This window comes from Lolium rigidum, chromosome 4 (genome assembly GCF_022539505.1).
Source record: "Lolium rigidum isolate FL_2022 chromosome 4, APGP_CSIRO_Lrig_0.1, whole genome shotgun sequence".
NCBI classification, from domain to species: Eukaryota; Viridiplantae; Streptophyta; class Magnoliopsida; order Poales; family Poaceae; genus Lolium; species Lolium rigidum.
The window spans coordinates 214,415,191-214,434,272 of NC_061511.1; the positions used below are offsets into that span (position 1 = coordinate 214,415,191).

The window sequence follows — 19,082 nt, forward strand, 5'->3', positions numbered from 1 at the left end:
TAGTAGCTAAAATCTTGACAGATACCTCTGTCGCCAGGCTATCAACACGCAACGCCTTCATGAAGGATGGAAAAAATTATTAGGCCATATACAAGTACTTACAGTATGCAGTTCATCAGTGGATAAACACACCGATAGGAATAAGATGACTCCTGAATACAAGTGGGAACCTGAATTACTGAATAACTATGGAGCCAAACACAAGTGTGGCTGGAAGGAAATTACTACCACGAAGGCAGCCCAAGGTCTCCAGTTTAGGCGCGGAGATTATCGATACACACGCATGCCCATTGCCGTTCCAAATTGGATGAATCTTTAAGGACAAGGTGCATTCTCAATGACCAGTTCCCTAAATTGGAACAGCCCTCTACGATGAAGGGAATCTGAGACGGCTATGCTTCTGAGAATTGGGAGACACTGGATGACTGGAAGCCAAAACTTTGGTGAAAGAGTAAAGCACTCAAGAGCGGGGCAACCGGCGATCATGCTGCGCAGCGACCAGCGAGCACTCCGAGATGCTAACCCGTTTAAGCGCGCGCGAGTTGCTTAAGCTTGGGGAAGTGAAGCCCTTGGGTGGTGCTGTCAGGTAGGTGGCAGTCTCCTATGATGGCGACACGGAGGGTTTCGGAGAAGCGGAAGGCGGCTGCCGGTGGTGGTTGCCGCGTTACAGGTGGGTAGGGTAACCTGGCTCCGAAGCAGCTGGCGCCGGACAGGCAGCCTCAATCCCCGTGGCCGGCGGCGACGAGCAGAGGAGCGTGGCGGCGGTTCTCATTAGGGAAAATTTCGTGTTAAATCTCGTAGTCACGATACGAAATCACAACCCAGCAGCAAAGCCAAGCCGAGGACTAGCAGGTTGATGAGCATGGGAGCTCCTATACACCGACCATGCCGGTGTGTATTTGGTACCGCACACCCTCGACCAGGGGGATGTGTAGTATGCCGCGGCCCATCATGTAAATCATGCCAGTATATATCTTTTTTAATACTAATATTAAAGAAAAATCGAGCTTTCAAAAGCAGTTTTCAAATATGAATACTTATTAAATTTGAACGTTTTCAAAATTTAAACAATTTTAAATTTGAATAATTTAAATTTGAACAAATCTAAATTATAATTTTCTTCAGAAGTAAACATTTTTCTTGAACATTTTCTAAATTCGAATATTTTAAAATTCGAACGTTTTTTATTTAAAATTTAAAATTAATTTTTAATTTTTTTTGGATAATTCTGAAATTTGAACGGTTTTTAAAATCAAAAGTATTCCGATTTGAATTTTTTCATAAAATTACTTTTTAAGCAAAAGCTAAAACCAGAAAATAAAACAAAACAGAAACAGGAAAAAAGAACATATATCGACCGTGGGGTGTGCGGTAGGTGCCTGCTGTGTCTCAACTCTCGCAAATTTCCACGTTTGCTTCCGAGTAGCAATATTTTTTTAGAAAAACCAAGTAGTAAAAATATATCTGTGTTTTATTTTATGTAGCATGTAGAAGGATAGAGAGGGAGGAGAGATTGCGGAATATGATGGGTGTATTATTGAGCCTCTCGGGGCGAGTATATATAGTGGTACAAGACTTGGAGGCTAAGATAGCTCTCCTAGAGATATGTTAGGTAGAGATTACAAATCTTAGACTACCTAATATACCTATACCAAATATATCTCTAACACTCCCCCGCAGTCGTAGCGGTAGTGACGTGAACAACAGTAGCATCGAGGACGGTCAGACTGGAGAGAAGCCGAAGGTAGGAACCAACGGGCTGACACTCCCCCGCAGTCGTAGCGTGAGCGGTGTGGACGATGTCACGTCGCGGATGCTTGGACTATAGAAGAAGCCGAGGTGCTCATGCGAGGTGATAGCCCTTGTGCCGATGTCGAGGTAGCTAAGAGCGTGGGTGCTGCAATCTTGGTCGAGGGAGCCGCGTGAGGGATTGCCGTGGTCGATGTCGTGGTCGGGTGCCGGTGTCGACGTAGCCGCACATGAAGCCGCAAGCGCATAGTGAGCGAGGAGAGTGACGGAGACGCGTCGAGGCAGTCGTGGAGGTTGTCGATGCAGTCCGAGCCGTCGAGGACGAGGTGCTACCCTAGTTTTGCCAGAACTAGGCGCACATCGGGGACGAAGGCATACTCCGGTTTTGCCAGAACCGAGTACGCAAGACGAAGTCGAGGAAGGCGAGGCGCCGATCCGAGCTTGCCAGGCCCGGGGACGCGTCGGGGACGAAGGCACGCGGCGGTGTTGCCAGCACCGTGCATGCGTAGGACGGGACCAGTACAAATGGCGCCATGTCGGAGTAGACTTAGCAGAGGAAGACTCAACGACAGTTGTCGGAGTAGAGTAGCAGGTGTCGTAGTCGGGGAAGATGCGAGGACGCTGGCGGAGTGGACGAAGACGTAGAAGGCGGCTAACCCAGCGGTGACCCGGGGTGGTCATGCTGGACACCTAGACGGGCGTTTGTGGTGGTCGGCGAGCCCAGCGTGACCTGGAGTGGTTGGCGAGCCCAGCGGCGACCTGGGGTGGAGGCGCGGCGGCGGTACACGAAGTAGGCGAGGAAGACCCGGTGGCGTGACGAAGACCATGCGCGGACGGAGGTGACCCACGCCGAAGGGGCGGCGCTGTTGTGGCCTCGGACGTCTGTGCGCGGGGGACGGCGAAGTAGACTGCGTGCGGTGACGTCACGGCCCGAGGGGCCGGCGTGGCTGCAGGGCGCGAGTCGGTGCAGCGGCGGGAGGCCACCGGCGACGTACATGCCTCGGAAGGCGCGTTGGAGGCCGGTAGCATGGACCAAAGGCGGCGGCGCTGCGGCCCGAAGGGGCGACGCAGCGGCAACCCGTAGCTCGATCAGTGGTAGGCGCGTGCTCGGGGACGTGCTTGGCGGAGACGTGCGCGCTATCGGTTGATCAGACCGACGGCAGCGCTGTACGCGCCATGGCGTGGACGACGCGCAGATCGGAGTCGATGGCGGCATTGTCGATGTAGTCCCGGTGATGACGGCGAAGATGAACCGGCGATGGAGACCGTGCAGGCGAAACAGCCTGCTGGATCGCACGTATGGGCGCCCCGTGTGCGGCGCGTGCGGCTGTGCCGTGCGGTTGATGGCCGGTGCAGGTCGAGGCCATTGTTGGAGTATAGGCGCAAGTGGACGACGGTGATGGGCGACTCAATCCGATCTATGATCGGGAAACCAAAAAGGAAAAACGCCGGTCGAGCGACCGGCGACGCAAAAAGAAAACCAATCTACGGATTGGAAAAAAAGACTCAAGGGCAGCGGATCAACGGATCGGCGAACGAACCCTCATACGGATTGCGCGGCCCCCGGAGTAGATCATGGAGATCGATCTCCCCGGGGGCGGCGCGGCGCGGAAACCTTGCGGCGGCTAGGTCAAGGAGCGTGCCGCTCTGATACAATGTAGAACGATAGAGAGGGAGAGAGATATGCGAAATATGATGGGTGTATTATTGAGCCTCTCGGGGCGAGTACATATAGTGGTACAAGATTTGGAGGCTAAGATAGCTCTCCTAGAGATATGTTAGGTAGAGATTACAAATCCTAGACTACCTAATATACCTATACAAAATATATCTCTAACATAGCACATAATGGTTCAACCAAAATTAACATTAAAGACACCCTTAGCAAAAAGAATGTACTATTGTAGGTTAAAAACATACAGAAAAGGTATCGTAGCATTTCAAAAACAACGACATAGCAAAAGAAAAATTAACTATGCAGCAAATCCCCTACTAGGTGTAGCAACTCCTAAACGGCGACTCCTAGTCCGTAGCATAGCCAACCCCCCGACTGGTAGCAACGCCCGAGCACAGGTGATAGCATTGCTGGTAGCCGCCGGTAGGAGTAGGACCGTCACGTACAGAAAGTGGAAATTTAGGAGAAATGAGATGTGTGTCAACACGGGACCGAGGTTTGGGGATTTGATCCTGTAATGCTATGCATCTTCAACAGACCGTAAATTGGACGTTAAAATCGACCGATTACGATTTGTTTGCATCAACCCGACATTGAAATGGTCGTTGGGCCAAACTTATCAGTTTGTGTCTGGAGCAGCCTCAGCGGCCCGACACATTTTGTTCGGCGAGGCCAGCCATGTGCCATCTCAAACACAAAAAACTTCAATGTTTTGAAACAAATTTAACAAAGAAATAGCGAAAAACATGTTCAAACTCATTTTAAACTAATTACATAAACAATCTACTTCTTCGGAAGAGCTCATCGCGTCCGACGAGCTTGTATCCCCCTCCGACTGGTCATCCTCGGTGTCTTCCTCGTTGTCGGTCCACATCGGCTGAGCCTTCGCACGGGCCCTTGCCTCCTTCTTTGCCGCCGCCGCATCCTCCACCTCCAAACGTGCCCTATCCACATGGCCTCTTCATCCTCGACCTCTTCCTCCTTCTCGTCCTGGCCGTCCTTGGCGATGGCATCCTCTTCCTCCTCCTCGTCCTGGCCATCGGCGGCGATGCGTCCCCCTCCTCGTCCTCCTCCTGGTTGTACCTCAGTGGGGAGATAGAGTTGCTCGGCGTGGCAGTTCTATCCCACCAATGTCGCCATCCTAGCGGCTTTCCCTCGCTATCGGAGTCCGATGGCATAAAGAGGTTGCTCATAGCGCCGTCAGTCGTAGATATGAATGGCGGCGACCGGTTGGAGATCCGAATGCACAGACGTAGGAGTCTTATTGAGGGCGTATGAATGGCGGCGCATAAATCGAAGAGGGATGCGGTTGCTCTTCCACGTTGGATTATGAGTTCGCGCTCCCTTCCGGGGTTCGCACGTAGATCGACGCGGTTGCCACTCCGACAGTTGCCCTTCCTGTCAGTTGTTGTCCGGCTGAGAATCCACATCAAGCCATGGTCGCTACTAGGCGGACCCGTGAGAGAAGCGAGCGGTCGCGCGACACGGCCGCACTGCGTCCACGGAGACGCAAACTCGGTGCATATTTGGCCGCATTTGCGTATCCGTGGACAGCCCGGTCAGTATGCGTCGGGCTGCTGGACCTGAGTGCATGCACATTTTTTGACCGAGCGGTCGCAAACGGTCGTCAATATCCATTTGCGTCGTTCCGTTGGAGATGCTTTAAGAAAACGGCATGGCATTTGCTCAACACTAGGGGTGTAAACGGATCGGGTCGAATCGGATTTCGCTCGTACGATATCCTTTACCACATATTTTTCTCGGATTTAGATCGGAGCGGATATCGGTTTTGATTCAAATGCGAATATACCAGACTGCGGATTCGAATCAGAAAAGGGATGGAATAGGACCGGAAATAAAAATAGTCATATATATGCTCTGATTGGTAAATATATAGTTATTGCAAATATTGAATGGGATTTAAACTTCCTTGTGTAGCTGAAAGAAAAGATAGATAAAGTTTAAGCTAAAACACAAACTCCGTTGATAGAATTTAGAGCTAAATAAGCTCATCAAAGGAATTCGGTAACTCAATACCTTGTGAGATTAGTCTTGGCTTTTGACTCAAAATTGGATTATCTAGTTCAAAATTTTTGAATTATCGTAATTAAATTTCGGATAATCTATATCCACATGCTATTTGATATATCATATCCTATATCGTATCTGGAGCACTTCTTCGAAATCGGATATTCTTATCCACCGAATTCCTTAAAATCGGATATAGATACCTTAAAACGGATTTGGAGCCGATTAGTCACCGAAATTATCCTATCGGTTTACACCCACACGGACAGATCTATCATGCGATGAGGCAGAAGAGAAGGAGGATGAATTGAGTGGTGGCAATGCGCTGATGCGAGCACACAGATTTGGAACTTGCAAGGATGGGGACGGCAGATTTTGGAAGGGGAGGCAGGTGGTTGAGTGATTAGGCTGGAGGGAGGTTGGTCAATCGACAAGGCCTCGTCCCCGTTGATCGATCGACCTCTTCCCGTTCCCGTCCGTGACTGTAACCCAATAATACACGTGACCTGCAGTTGGGACTTGGGAGTAATCGGCTCCTGATGCCGACTGCAAATAATGTGTCACACACTTGCGAAGAGAGAATTGTTAGGTATCTAATCGCAGCCGGCAGCCCTGTCCTTCAAAGTTTCTGCCATAGTTAGGTGCGCTCAGGAATGAAAATGTACAAGTGTACAACTGCAAAATCCACACACTCATCCTACATGAAGCTTTTCTTGACGGAGATCATAAAAGGAAGGCTACGAACTACCTGCATTTAGGAGTTCCCGCATACCACCCGTGGAAACAGAAGATGGAATTAAATGGTGTGATGGATATGTCATGATCATTGGCCAGGTGCCTCAACAGCAGGAGCAGTGAAGAGATTCACGGGCTATTCCCCAGTCCCCACACCAGATGTATGCATACTCAAGTAATGTCCACACATAGCTAAGTATATATATACTGAATTTGTGGTCACAATCTGCTACGAAGAATACTCTGACAAGGAAACTAACTGCACAAGTGTGAGCCCAGGAGACAGTGTAATCACCCGGGGCATTGCGTCTTGCACCAAACTAGTGTCAAATGGATCGAATAGGTACAAAGGCTTCTATAACTCTCCCCTACCCCGTGAACCATTAGTAGTGCATGCAGACAAGCTATTACATTGTCTGTTCAATACTTCTATTCCTTCTGGGTTATGGCATTTGGGGATGAGCCAGCCAAAACCTGTCACAAGACGATCACCACCATACAACTGTGCTGGTGATGCACAAGAGCAAGAAACTACAGAAACAACAAATTAAATTCTCCGTGCAGTTTGCAAGATCGCAGTTCATCAATCCATTCATCGCCTCCCGTCAAACGCATGCACGTGACTCACTCGGGCTGGTACCTTCCGTTATCTCCATTCCTTTGTCCCAACCTTGAGGACGAGACATCCATGGAGCTGGCTATTTAAATTTCTCCTTCCCTCTTCAAAACCACACGCACACTCTCTGTCTATCCCCTGCCCAGCTTCCTTCCAGCCCCAAGCACACACAGACACTGCCACCATCGACGAACTGCAGACAGATACAAAGTTGCAGGCACGAAGATGAGCCTTGGGTCGAAAGGTCTCGCCATCCTGCTTATCTTTGTCTCGCTTGCTCTGAGCTCCGGCGTTAGCATCTGCGACGCGAGAAGCGGCAGCCGCTGGAGGCAGAAGAACGGACCCTCCACCACCATGTTCAGAAGCAAAGGAAAAGGGAAGAACGGTGGTTCTTCCCACAGACGATACCAGCCGAGTCCAAGCACAGGTCCGAGTGTGCCCGTCAGCCCGAGTCCAGTAGTGCCAACACCAAGTCCAGGTGGTGGAAACTGTTATACATCGCCAAGTCCCCCACCTCCTCTGCCGCCATCGCCGCCACCACAAGCATCGCCTCTGCCACCGTCACCGCCACCTCCACAAGCACTGCCTGTGCCGCCACCGGAAGCGCCATCGCAGGACACAGCCTTCAATGTGGTTGCTTTTGGAGCAAAGGGTGATGGAGTGACAGATGACACTCAGGTAACCAGCACTGCTTCTGAAGATGCCGTGTCCCCAAGTAATCAACATTTGCACCTGCATCATACATTCTGAGTTAGATTCTCATTCTTATTTATTTTATTTTATTTTTCACATTGATTCCATGGTTGTTCAGAAGGCTTCCTCGTGTATGCTTTGTATCTTCAGGAAAACACTACTATAATGCAATTTGCAAGTTAGTTTGCTGCAGGGACATTCTTGCCAAGATTAGAGTCTCTTATAATAACATTCCACGTGATTGCACAATCATATGCTTTCATTAAGCTGCACATCATATGTTAATGGGAGCTTGGAATTTTACATGTCAAGACAAGTGTACATAATGCAACAAACTAGATTTGTTTCTATGTTTAGATTGTTCTTTTCTCACATGATTGGGCACACTCCCATAAAGGCATGTGCGTCTGGATACTAGTGCATTTACTTGCGGTCCATGAGGAAAAGAATAGAAACTTTCTATAGTAAGTAACTGAAGGTATCATGTCAATGAATGCCTCACAAGAATACAAGTAAAAGAAGGTCTCAAGTCAGTGAATGCCTCACAAGAATACAAACTTTCTATAGTACTTGCAGGACTTTCTGTATGTGTGCCTGACAGAGCACACGTAACAACTGCATTCTCGTAGTTCCCAGAAAATATGGCAATCCTCAAATTTAGTAGAGTTACTATTGATTCTTTGCCTCTTCTTGCTGTATTTCTTGTTTGCTAAATGAATCATGAAAACTTAAACACTGAATTAAACTATAATATGCATTCTTGCCTGCGCAATCATACTGAAGTTCCGATCAACACAAACAAGGCATTCTAAAATATATAGAGTTTAATTTAAACATTAATAGGGATAGAAGTTATATGTTGCACCAATGTGCTAACAACAACCCGGTAATTAATGTGCAGAGAACGATGCTATATATTGAGTGCATTTCAAATCTGAGCAAATACAGTTGGGATCACCACTCATGCTACGATGACACACTTCAGTATTCTTTCCCAACATAGGTTGAAATTATTTACTGTCTATATAAACAGGCTTTCGAAGCAGCATGGGCAGCAGCATGCAAGGTGGAGGCATCTACCATTCTTGTACCATCTGAACTCGAGTTTGTTGTTGGCCCGATTTCATTTTCTGGGCCTAACTGTAAACCTAACATTCTATTCCAGGTAACATTACTCCTAATCTGAAATAAGTCCTCCAAAACCTGAAACAAGTCAAGAACTATATGCCATCACTGGAATTTCTTGTACTAAATGATGTGTTCTCGATTTGTAGCTGGATGGAACTATTTTAGCTAAAACTGGTGCACGAGCATGGGGCTCTGGTTTGCTTCAGTGGCTCGAGTTCACAAAACTAAATGGAATAACAATTCAAGGCAGTGGTGTCATAAATGGCCGGGGTCAAGAATGGTGGGCCAATTCAGATCCAAATGATGACGATGATATGGATGCAGTAAGGCCCGATCATCTAACAAAATCCTTACTATAGTCAAAGGTAGACAAGTTTAATTGTTTGCTTTGGATGCTTCCAACAGTACAATCAAGAGCTGGAGAAGATGCCACAGACTAAACCAACGGTAAGTGGATTATAATGCTGCACTTGAACATAGTTGCAATTGCATACCAGAAGTATTTAAGCGGATACGGCTGCGTACTCTGATGCAGGCGCTGAGGTTTTATGGTAGCTCCAATGTCAGAGTAACTGGTATCAGCATCGTGAACAGCTCCCAGTGTCATCTGAAGTTTGATAGCTGTCAAGGAGTGATGGTTCATAACTTAACCATCTCTTCCCCTGAGGATAGCCCCAATACCGATGGAATTCACCTGCAGAACTCCAAAGATGTCAACATTCACCACACAAACCTGGCTTGTGGTAATGCTCATAAAATTTGACTCAAGTATTCAGAACTAAATATACTACAATGCATCAAAAGAAAACAATAGAAGTCTGTACAGAGAAACAAAGAGAAAACCCAAAACTGGACATGAAATATTTGCCTTGCAATGCAGGTGATGACTGTATTTCCATCCAGACAGGCTGCAGTGGCATAAACATACACAACGTCAACTGCGGACCAGGACATGGCATCAGCATCGGTGGCCTAGGAAAGTACAACACCAAAGCATGTGTCTCCAACATCACCGTAAGAGACGTCAACATGTTCAGAACAATGACCGGCGTCAGAATCAAGACTTGGCAGGTAATCCCACTATGATGACTATGCGACATGATTGAACCACCAGCACCACTATGCATACATATAGCTAAGCAGACTGGCTGGTTACCATTACCAATGCAGGGCGGCTCAGGGCTGGTTCAGAACATAAGATTCTCGAACATACAAATGTCGGAGGTTCAGACACCAATCATGATAGACCAGTTCTACTGCGACAAGACGGCGTGCCCGAACCAGACCTCGGCGGTGGCGGTCTCGGGTGTGCAGTACGAGAACATCCAGGGCACTTTCACGATCAAGCCCGCCCACTTCGCGTGCAGCGACAGCTCGCCGTGCTCGGAGATCACCCTGACCGGGATACAGCTGAAGCCCCTGGTGGTGCCGCAGTACCACACGTGCGGCCCCTTCTGCTGGCAGGCCTTTGGGGAGCTCTCCACGCCCACCGTGCCTCCCATCCCTTGCTTGCAGCTCGGCAAGCCGGGCGGGAACCATGATGTGTGCTGAATTTCTCGGAGCGACACGGTGCGGGTAACTCTCGGTGATTGTTCGGACACCTTTCGCTCAATCACTATGTGGTGTGAATAGATATATACAGTACAGGTGCTACAAGGACATGGTAAATCATGTGCATTGGCATTTTTTACAGGAAATATAGGGTAGTCAGTAACTCAGTATGTGCAGTGATGTATGATGCATGCGTGCATTATATTGTTATAATGGGAGAAACATGAAGAACCATTCGTATGAGCTAGGTAACATGAACACAAATTAATATCTGCAATATACAATCTTGCCGGGGGAGTGCTGCCCTTGGTGCGGGACAGGTTCAGCTAACCCCCAGCTATCATCAACCCGTGTCGAATGGTAGAATGAGCCAAATAGTGTATAACCACTGGATCAGGGGAGGGGAGGGGGGGGGGGGAGACGATTACCGCTCGCCGGCTTCGAAATCGCCATTGGCGGAGGAGTTGCCGGCGGTGCGCGCGACGGGGGATCCCCAGCAGGAGAGGACCGGGGGGATGCGCGAAGGCCATGCTCCGACCAAATCCATCCTCGGCGTGGCCTCCGTCCGCCTACGCCGATATACTACGGTGAGGTGCGCTGCGATGCTCACCGCCGTCCCGATCCCCGCCGTCGGCTGCCTGTCAGCCGCTCGGCGAAATGCCCACACGCGCAGAGGAAGCAGACCTCAATTCGCATGGGCCGCATTCTCCCGTTTCCCGTGAAATCATGGTGCCTTACTGGGCCAGGCCAGGGCTGGATATTGAATGTGAGCCTCTATACTGACGGCCCAGACGTCGACTTAGATTTGTTCGGAAAGTAAGAAAAAGGTCGAAAAGCTTATAAACTCGATGATACAAGGTTTACAACACAACCCACACCGACCAAATAACAAAACAATGACTCACCGTGTATTGTATCTATGCCACGTCATGACCGAAGAAGGGAACTTCACGAGACTGACTCCAACCTCGGGAATGCACAAGCCAGCGCACCGCCCTGCCCATAAGCGCCTAACACTGATGAGTGAACGGCGGGACCGAAGCTGACCGAATGAGACGTCGACCAAGAAGCGCCTACGACGGTGTACATAGCGCCCCGGAAGCTCACGCGCTGAGCAGCGGCCAACACTGACTCCAACCGGCCCACCGGGGACTCCACAAACCACCTAGGCGACGCCCCCAAGGAGCGAATGGCCTAGACGTGTCGCAGTCGACCGATCAGAAAGATAGATCTAGGGTGCCCCAGTGCTTGAGGCAAGCCGGAGATGTTGTCGGCGAAGAAGGATGGCAAATCACCGTCTCACCGCCACCAAACAAGGACTAGGCAGTGAGGACCCAGTCCATCGTCGCCGACACAACCATAGTGCCCAGCCACCAGCGTCTTCAGGCACCACCACGCACACCCGCTACCATGGTGAGATGCAGACCCGCCCAATCTTAGATAGGCCACACCAGGAGGGACGCCTCTACAGTGGGAGGCCACGCCCACTCCGTCGTCGCTGAGCCGCACTGGCGACGGGAGCTCCACAATAGCATGACGTCGTCGTCAAACCATGCACCGTCGTCGGCAGAGAAGAAATGAACCACCACTTGAGGGAGAAGTCCCCGCCGCAAGAGCTTCGGCCAGCAGGTCCTTCAGTGGCGGCGAGGGAAGAGAGACGAGGGAGGAGGGAGCCAGCGACGGCGTCACCCCCCGTGTCACGTAGGGTTGGGCGACACAGGGGTGGATGTGGGCTTTCCATCGCCTCCATGTTGTCAGCATGCACCGGCGACGACATGGTTCTCTTCCAGTAGACGTTGAAGAGAAGCTTGGTGTTCTATTCTACGAACTACGATGGTGATTTTGAGATCAGACCTTTCTAAGCTCAGCTTTATTAGACTTGGCACAACTCTGTACAACGCCAACTCCACACCTCCTCCTCCCGCCACGATCATCCTTTTTTTTTCCTAGTCGTACGCAACGGGGAGGTAGGCGTCGTGGGTGCACCGCCTCCGGGAAGACACGAGCCGCGCCAGCTTCCGGTTGCAGAGCTCGGACGACGGCGCCGCCCGGTCGCTGTGGGCCGGCGACGTGCCCCTGGGCCGGAGCCCCAGCTGGCGCTCCAGCTCCGCGAACTCCTCGGCGCGCCGCACGACGTGGTCGTAGCAGATGTACCGCCCGCCGGCGGTGCCGCTCATCGCCTCGTACACGCGCACGTGCGCCTCCGCCACCCACTCCACGTCCGCCGTCGCCAGCACGCCCTCCGCTAGCATCGCGTGCGCTCCTGACAGATGAAACGAAACAGCAACTCGTCAGTGTTGGCGAGACACTCCAGCTCGAAGCAGAAACCTGATACACTGAGCGTAGAGAGACCTTTGAGGTAGGCGATGGATGGGGTGGAGTTCCGCCGGCGGAACCCTGGCCCGGTCACCAACGCCGGGCACACCGTCACGAGCTTCAGGTCCCTGCCCCGCGCCGCCCGCCACGCCGCCTTCTCCGCCATCGTCTTGCCCAGCGCACACCAAAGCTGAAACAAAGTTAATGTCATCATCACATTCTGATACCATGCCCATGCCTTGTATGCTAGCAGAGTGGAGAGGGTAAACTACAGGTTTCAGCAGACAGCTCACTGCTCACCTTGTTGTCGCGACAGAAGGTCTCGTCGCTCCAGCAGCTCTCGTCGATAGTTGTGGGGAACCCGCGGTGGTGGTGGGGGCTGTTCTGCCTCCACACGCAGGCCAGCAGCGACGAGGTGAACACGCACTTCCTCACGGACTCCGCCCTCACGCACGCTTCCACCACCTGCTCTGCCGCTCTGGCTTCCAGAGTCGCCATGTGCTTCTGCTCAGATTAGCATTCCAAAGGTTAAGCAAGCAAGGCAGCTTGGGAGTAAAGCCCAGATCAACATTTCTAGAGGCTGTTTGTGAAGCTCAGACTATAAAATGGCAAATATTTTGCCTTGTTTCAAAAAAAAAAAAGTGATGTCAAAGCAAAAGGTGTTTTCAATGTATATAAAGTGGGGGTATTAAGATTTCCTTATTCTGGACGAAGAAATTGGTCAGGAACTTCGCTTAGAAATGCGCTAGAAGAAATTATTAATAGTCTTTTAAGGAAATTAAAGTGCTACACCTCCTTCGTGCAGTAATCATGTCAACTACTATTTCTAGTAAGTGCAACTTCAACTGATGGATACTGCCCCGTGCCATTTACAACTGTACAGGCTTTCTAAAGTTTAATCAGCCAGTTGCAAACATGATGCCCTTGGTTCGCTGAGTTTAGTGGCATATGGTCCATGTTGGCATGATGCGATTGTGAGTGCCCAACTAGCAATGATGTGCATAGAAAAAAACTCACTGTGTTCTATAATTGGATCTTTGAAAGGAATCATAAAATTGACAACTCAGCAAGATTAAGAAACAGAAGTACAAAATATTCAACCACAAAACTAATACTACTGGTCCTTGATCATAAAGTTCTCAACTTCTCATAAAAAACTGAAGGGCAGGAAACCAAATCAACATCGACCATCTACTGAGAAGTAAAGTCAACTTTTATCTGATACTTTGTACAAAGTAATTTTCTTGGCCCATACTGCAAGCTTGTGATCCACTATGATTAACTTTGCAAGAGCTACGTTGGAACCTTCGGATACCAAAAGTACTATGGATTTGGCAGAGAATGTCAAAAAAGACAAGACAGGACTACCTAACCAACTCTTTATTGACCCAAAAGCTGCTGAAGTAAAGCATTGTGAGGTGCTGAATTTGAAAAGGCAGAGGCAGTGCTCAATTTCATACTGTTCATCAACTGAATGAGCTTTTAGTTGCAGCCAAAAGAACAATATGATGCCTTTCATATTTGCTTTCAAATCAGCAGGACCCCAAGCATAGGTAAAGAGCGTGTGGACTTCATATTCAGGCTAGATGCTTTGCATGAGAAGTAATCTACACTGCAGGGGGAATTCACATAGTATGGCACAATGAACCTAAATAACGTGATGTATGTAAAGCCAAGATAAATAATACAGAGAGTGGCATAAACGAAAACAACAACATGAACTATATCCATATATATATGATGACTCGTCTAAAGCAAGTGGTGCACATGAGGCATGATCTAATAAAAGGCAACAACATAATCTGAGTGGATTTGGTGGTTCCACTTTAAACACTTACATATGAATATAACATATACTTGGAAGTTGGAACCATTTTAGTTCTTGATTTGCACTACTATCCAAACTATTTCAATCATGAATGGAGATGACTAATTCTTCTGATTGCAGCAATCAAGTCATATCATTCCTTGATGTTGTGGTCAGGTATAGTGCTACAGAAAAATGTAGAAATAAACTCAACAAAAGTAACTCAAGCAATGACATCTGAAAAGTTAAGCACTCCAACCAGATGAAGCCTATTTAATATGGTATTTGGTAGCCTCATGAAGTTCCAAAATCAATGGTTGTTGGCAGAATTCACATCGGAGGTGAACCCCTGCCAACCAATCTTAATTATATAGAAGATGCACAGAATATGGATGGTGTGGCTAAGGCTATTTCCCAGGATCATTGCGGGGTTAGTAAGCACCTACAGATATAGTTCATAATGTAAATGGCCATTTTAACAAAAGAAACTTTTGCCGGATAAGTTACCCGCAAAGAAAAAAAACGTAAGAAATTTTTGCGATTGCATGCTGTGATAGCACTGCCAGGATTGTCCGGCACAGTACAAAATAGGTTGTGGTTAACTCGCATAATAACAGTAACTGAGCGCAAGGTGTACAGTTATTAGGTATGAAATTTCATCTCTCTGTAGAGACATGTGCTTCATTTAATATGATTGGCATGCTATCTTTTAACCACAGCTATACCTCAGTAATTTATATTTTAGAACACTAGCACCTTCTTTTGTACCTAATTAATGATGATGTCCTTATCTACTTGACATCCACCTATTCCATAACGTATACCTGTTGCCTACCTTGAAAGAAAAAGACAAATGTTTTTTGTGTCCAAAGTTGAGATGTAGGAGCTATGGCATTATCAAAACAGCATCTTTATTCTGCAGACAGATAAAATAAGCAGACAAACTTATCCGGCATAACTTTTCCACGGATCATTCTTTTATGATGATGAAACTTTCTGTTCATGGACATATATGTACCTATTTAAGGAACATTACGGGTTGAGGAGCTCACCGTGTAGCCAGAGATGCCCCCTGGATCCACCAGCGATGAGGTATGAAACACACCAATACAGCCATTGAAAGCTCGGTGCAAACTCTCGGGGTCCATGACATTTGCCATCACAGTCCAAACCCCATCCCTGCCATTCTCGCTGAACATTTCCATCTCCCGTAGCTTATCCAGATCCTCTGCCACAGACAAAGAAATCACAACAAAGTTAGGGATTTCAATTTGGCATTAGCCTGAACATGACCTTAATAGGGTGGGCCAGCATAGTATGAATGATGCATATGTGAGTAACACGTCAAGCTTCAGAAAGAAATCCCACTTGACAGTATAACTGTAAAGAGGCCTCCAAAACATTGTCACATTGAATACTGTTTAAGAGAGATGGTATGGGATACATTGTACATCCACTGTTGCTGACACAGAGTAAGGATAAGAACATACACACAAGTTGTTTTCACAACTGCCCTTCTTATCTTCCAAAAAGGTGCTGAGTTTTAGTGTTCGAGAACATATGCCCACGGTTTCTCATCCTCCCTGATTAGGAAACTACACATTTCTGGAACTGACAAGCTGCTACGGACAAGAATTGACGCATCACTTATCTTTGGGTACCAAATTAAAATTTCAAATGGCCCATTGGGTGAGGTGGTAAGATGAGGTGGCCTTATCAGTAACACAATTCATATGTTCCTTAAATGTCCCGAATAAAGAGCCATATTCGTGGGACGATGACCGCAGTTAAATGTAGTGTGTAAAATAGCCTTAGTAGGTAGAGTTGGCCGGTGTTACACCACTAAAATCGAAGACATCAAGTGCTGGCTCATTAACATCAGCAGTCAACACATTTTGCTACTGTCAAAACTGGTGTTTCCTTGCGCTCTCTTCGTTGACCAAACTACCGAACAGACCAAGAGCATACAGACGGAATGAGCAACTTCACATCCTTTTCTTACGCTTTCGCGCCGACCGGCTAGGGAAAAGGTAAGAAACGGACAGCGAGAAAACCAGGACATTTGCGTCGACCGGCTAGGGTTTAGGGTCTCATGCATGACTTGGTAGGCTCTTGCTTTCCAAATGAGAGTGAACTGACTGATTTGTTCATAAGGGGCACGCAAATTTTTCTAGCGGTCCAAAATAAATGCACTGGTAAAATGTCATACAGTGTGTACCAAAATGTGATGCAACACTCAGCCAATTGTCCATCTGTCCAGCAGGAAAACACATACCTACGCACCAAGATTTGGACACATCACTGCTGGTGACATACTCCAGGGTTGTTTGGTTTCTAAACGTGAGATGGGATTATGTCGACTTCTGAAGCAATTAAAATGACTCTAGAACCCTCCGGAGAACGAAATTAGCGATATTGTGTGCCTTGCTGCTTTGCAATTAAAATGGGATCATGTCGACTTTTGATAATGAGAGGCAGACTGCGTGCGCCGCAATTTGGCAGTGGCCTGAACATGACCATAATCTTTACTTCAAGTTCAGTAGGACTATTTTGTATTATGGGTGGGCCAGCATCGCATCAATGATGCATATGGGAGTAACACGTCAAGCTTCAGAAAGAAATCCCACTTGACAGTAACTGTAAAGAGTCCTCCAAAACATTGTCCCATTGAATACTGCTTTAAGAGAGATAACATGGGATTCTATTTATGTCACATTGTTGCTGACAGAGTAAGGATAAGAACACAGGGTAGTTTCACAACTGCCCTTCTTAACTTCCGAAAAGGTGCTGAAGTTATAGCGTTCGAGAACATGTGCCCACGGTTTCTCATCCTCCCTGATTAGGAAACTACACACTTGTGGAACTGCCAAGCTGCTAATGGACAAGAATTACGCATCACTTATCTTTAGGTACCAAATTAAATTTCGAATGGCCCATTCGGTGAGGTGGTAAGATGAGGTGGTCCTATCAGTTACTACTAAATAAAAGAGAATCTTATCAGTAACACAATTCATATGTTCCTTAAATGTCCCCCCGAATAAAGAGACACATTCGTGGGACGACGACTGCAGTTAAATTTTCTTGTGCTGAAGTGTTTGAAACAGCCTTAGTAGGTAATTGAAACAGCCTTAGTAGGTAGAGTATGTCACCAGTAGTGCTGGGTCAGTAACATCAGCAGTCAACACATCTAGTTACTGTCAAAACTGATGTTTCCTTGCCCTCTCCTCGTTGACCAAACTACCCAACAGACCTATACCACGCAAACGGAATGAGCAACTTCACATCCTTTTCTCACGCCTTAGCGCCGACCGGTTAGGAAAAGGGTAAGAAACGGACAGCGAGGAAACCAGGACACCTCTTATGCATGACTCGGTAGGCTCTTGCTTTCCAACGAGAGCGAACTGACCGATTTGTTCATAAGGGGCACGCACGCACGCAAATTTTCCTAGTGGTCCAGAAGAAACGCACTGGTAAAATGTCATACGTTGTGCACCAAAATGTGATGCAACGCTCAGCCAATTGTCCGTCTGCCCAGCAGGAAAACGCATACCTACGCACCAACATTTTGGACACATCGCTATTGGTGACATACTCCAGGGTCGTTCGGGTTCTAGACGTGAGTTGGGACTCTGTCGACTTCTGATGCTACTGAAACGACGTTAGAACCCTCGGGAGAACGAAATTTGCGATCCTGCGCCTTGTTGCTTTGCTAGCCAAATTAATGCCCGTTCCTGGACCCGAGTGGGCAAATTCTTGACTGCAATTCTGCAATTCCCATCCAATTACCCAAGGTAGAACTCGTAGATTGCAAAGATGGAGCTGGATTCTTCATCAATTCTTTATCCCGGAGAAGGGAACCATATACCAAATGTTAGTAGTAAATTATTGCTGAATCCGGAGAAGAAACACGTGTGAAACCACGGCGCATTGCGGAGTTCGCCAACGCGCACAAGAATTTTAAAACAGCGGCGGGCGGGGGGGAAAGGGGAAGGTGGCCAACCCGGAGGGGCCGGCGGCGAAATCCAATGGCGAAGTTCTCTCCTCCATCTACTCCGAAAACACGCATTTTTAAATTCGAAAGAGCTCGTGAGTCGGCCTCGGGAGTCAAGGGGGGGTCAGCGGGCGGGCGGGCGGAGCAGGCGTGTACCTTGCGTCTCGAGGGCGAGGCGGACTGTGTAGCCGTGGCGGAGGAGGCGGTCGACGACGGCGAGGCCGAGGAAGGAGATGCCCCCCGTGACGCAGACGGCGCGGGGCTCGGCGGCGCCCTCCTCCGCGGCGGCGGCCCTCTTGAGCGCCGCGCCGCCGGCGCCGGTGCCCGGCCTCCGCCACGCGCCCGCGCGCGCGCCGCCGGGGCCGGGGCCGAGCAGCAGCGCGGCCCGCAGCTCCTCCACCTCCGCCTCCATGCTCTGCGTGCTCCGCAGCACCCCCATGGCCGCGCACCGCCGGCGCCGGCTCAGTAGCTCTGGCTTGGCGTCTGGCTCAGTGGGTCTGGCTTGGCGTCGCCGGCTGGGGTGGGCGTGGCGTGGAGTGGGGACTGGTGGATGGTGTGATGGCCGATGGCCGATGGGTGGGTTGCGTCGGCGACGTGGATATATAAAAAAGCGCGGGCACGAACGCCACGTCGGCTTAGCTTAGGTGAAGCATCGATGGAAGTCGTGGTGCTCCGCGTCTTGCGTCCGACGGCACACCCCATCCATCCGCTGCGCACACCACGTGCGTGCCTGCGTCTGCCCTCCTCTCTAAACTAACCAGAAATTATTTATCCTTACATCTAACACGTGTCA

The 19,082-nt window shown here is 48.9% G+C and overlaps 2 protein-coding genes across 2 annotated transcripts; one reads left to right on the forward strand and one right to left on the reverse strand.

Moving 5' to 3' along the window:
• Positions 1-6,929: 6,929 nt before the first annotated feature.
• Positions 6,930-10,188, forward strand: LOC124648219 (polygalacturonase At1g48100-like; the record flags this gene model as incomplete). Its single annotated transcript, XM_047188013.1, has 7 exons — positions 6,930-7,481; positions 8,530-8,661; positions 8,771-8,947; positions 9,030-9,071; positions 9,160-9,367; positions 9,505-9,695; positions 9,795-10,188. Coding segments are annotated over 7 exons (1,683 nt in total), but the record flags the coding sequence as incomplete, so codon positions are not given.
• Positions 10,189-12,025: 1,837 nt separating this feature from the next.
• Positions 12,026-18,728, reverse strand: LOC124649392 (cinnamoyl-CoA reductase-like SNL6). The gene is made up of 5 exons (XM_047189040.1): positions 18,446-18,728; positions 15,351-15,526; positions 12,792-12,995; positions 12,528-12,681; positions 12,026-12,438 (listed from the first exon to the last, which is right to left on the reverse strand). Exons 1-5 carry the CDS (start codon positions 18,726-18,728, stop codon positions 12,122-12,124), a joined length of 1,134 nt encoding a protein of 377 aa, XP_047044996.1. The 3' UTR covers positions 12,026-12,121.
• Between the last annotated feature and the right edge of the window lie 354 nt (positions 18,729-19,082).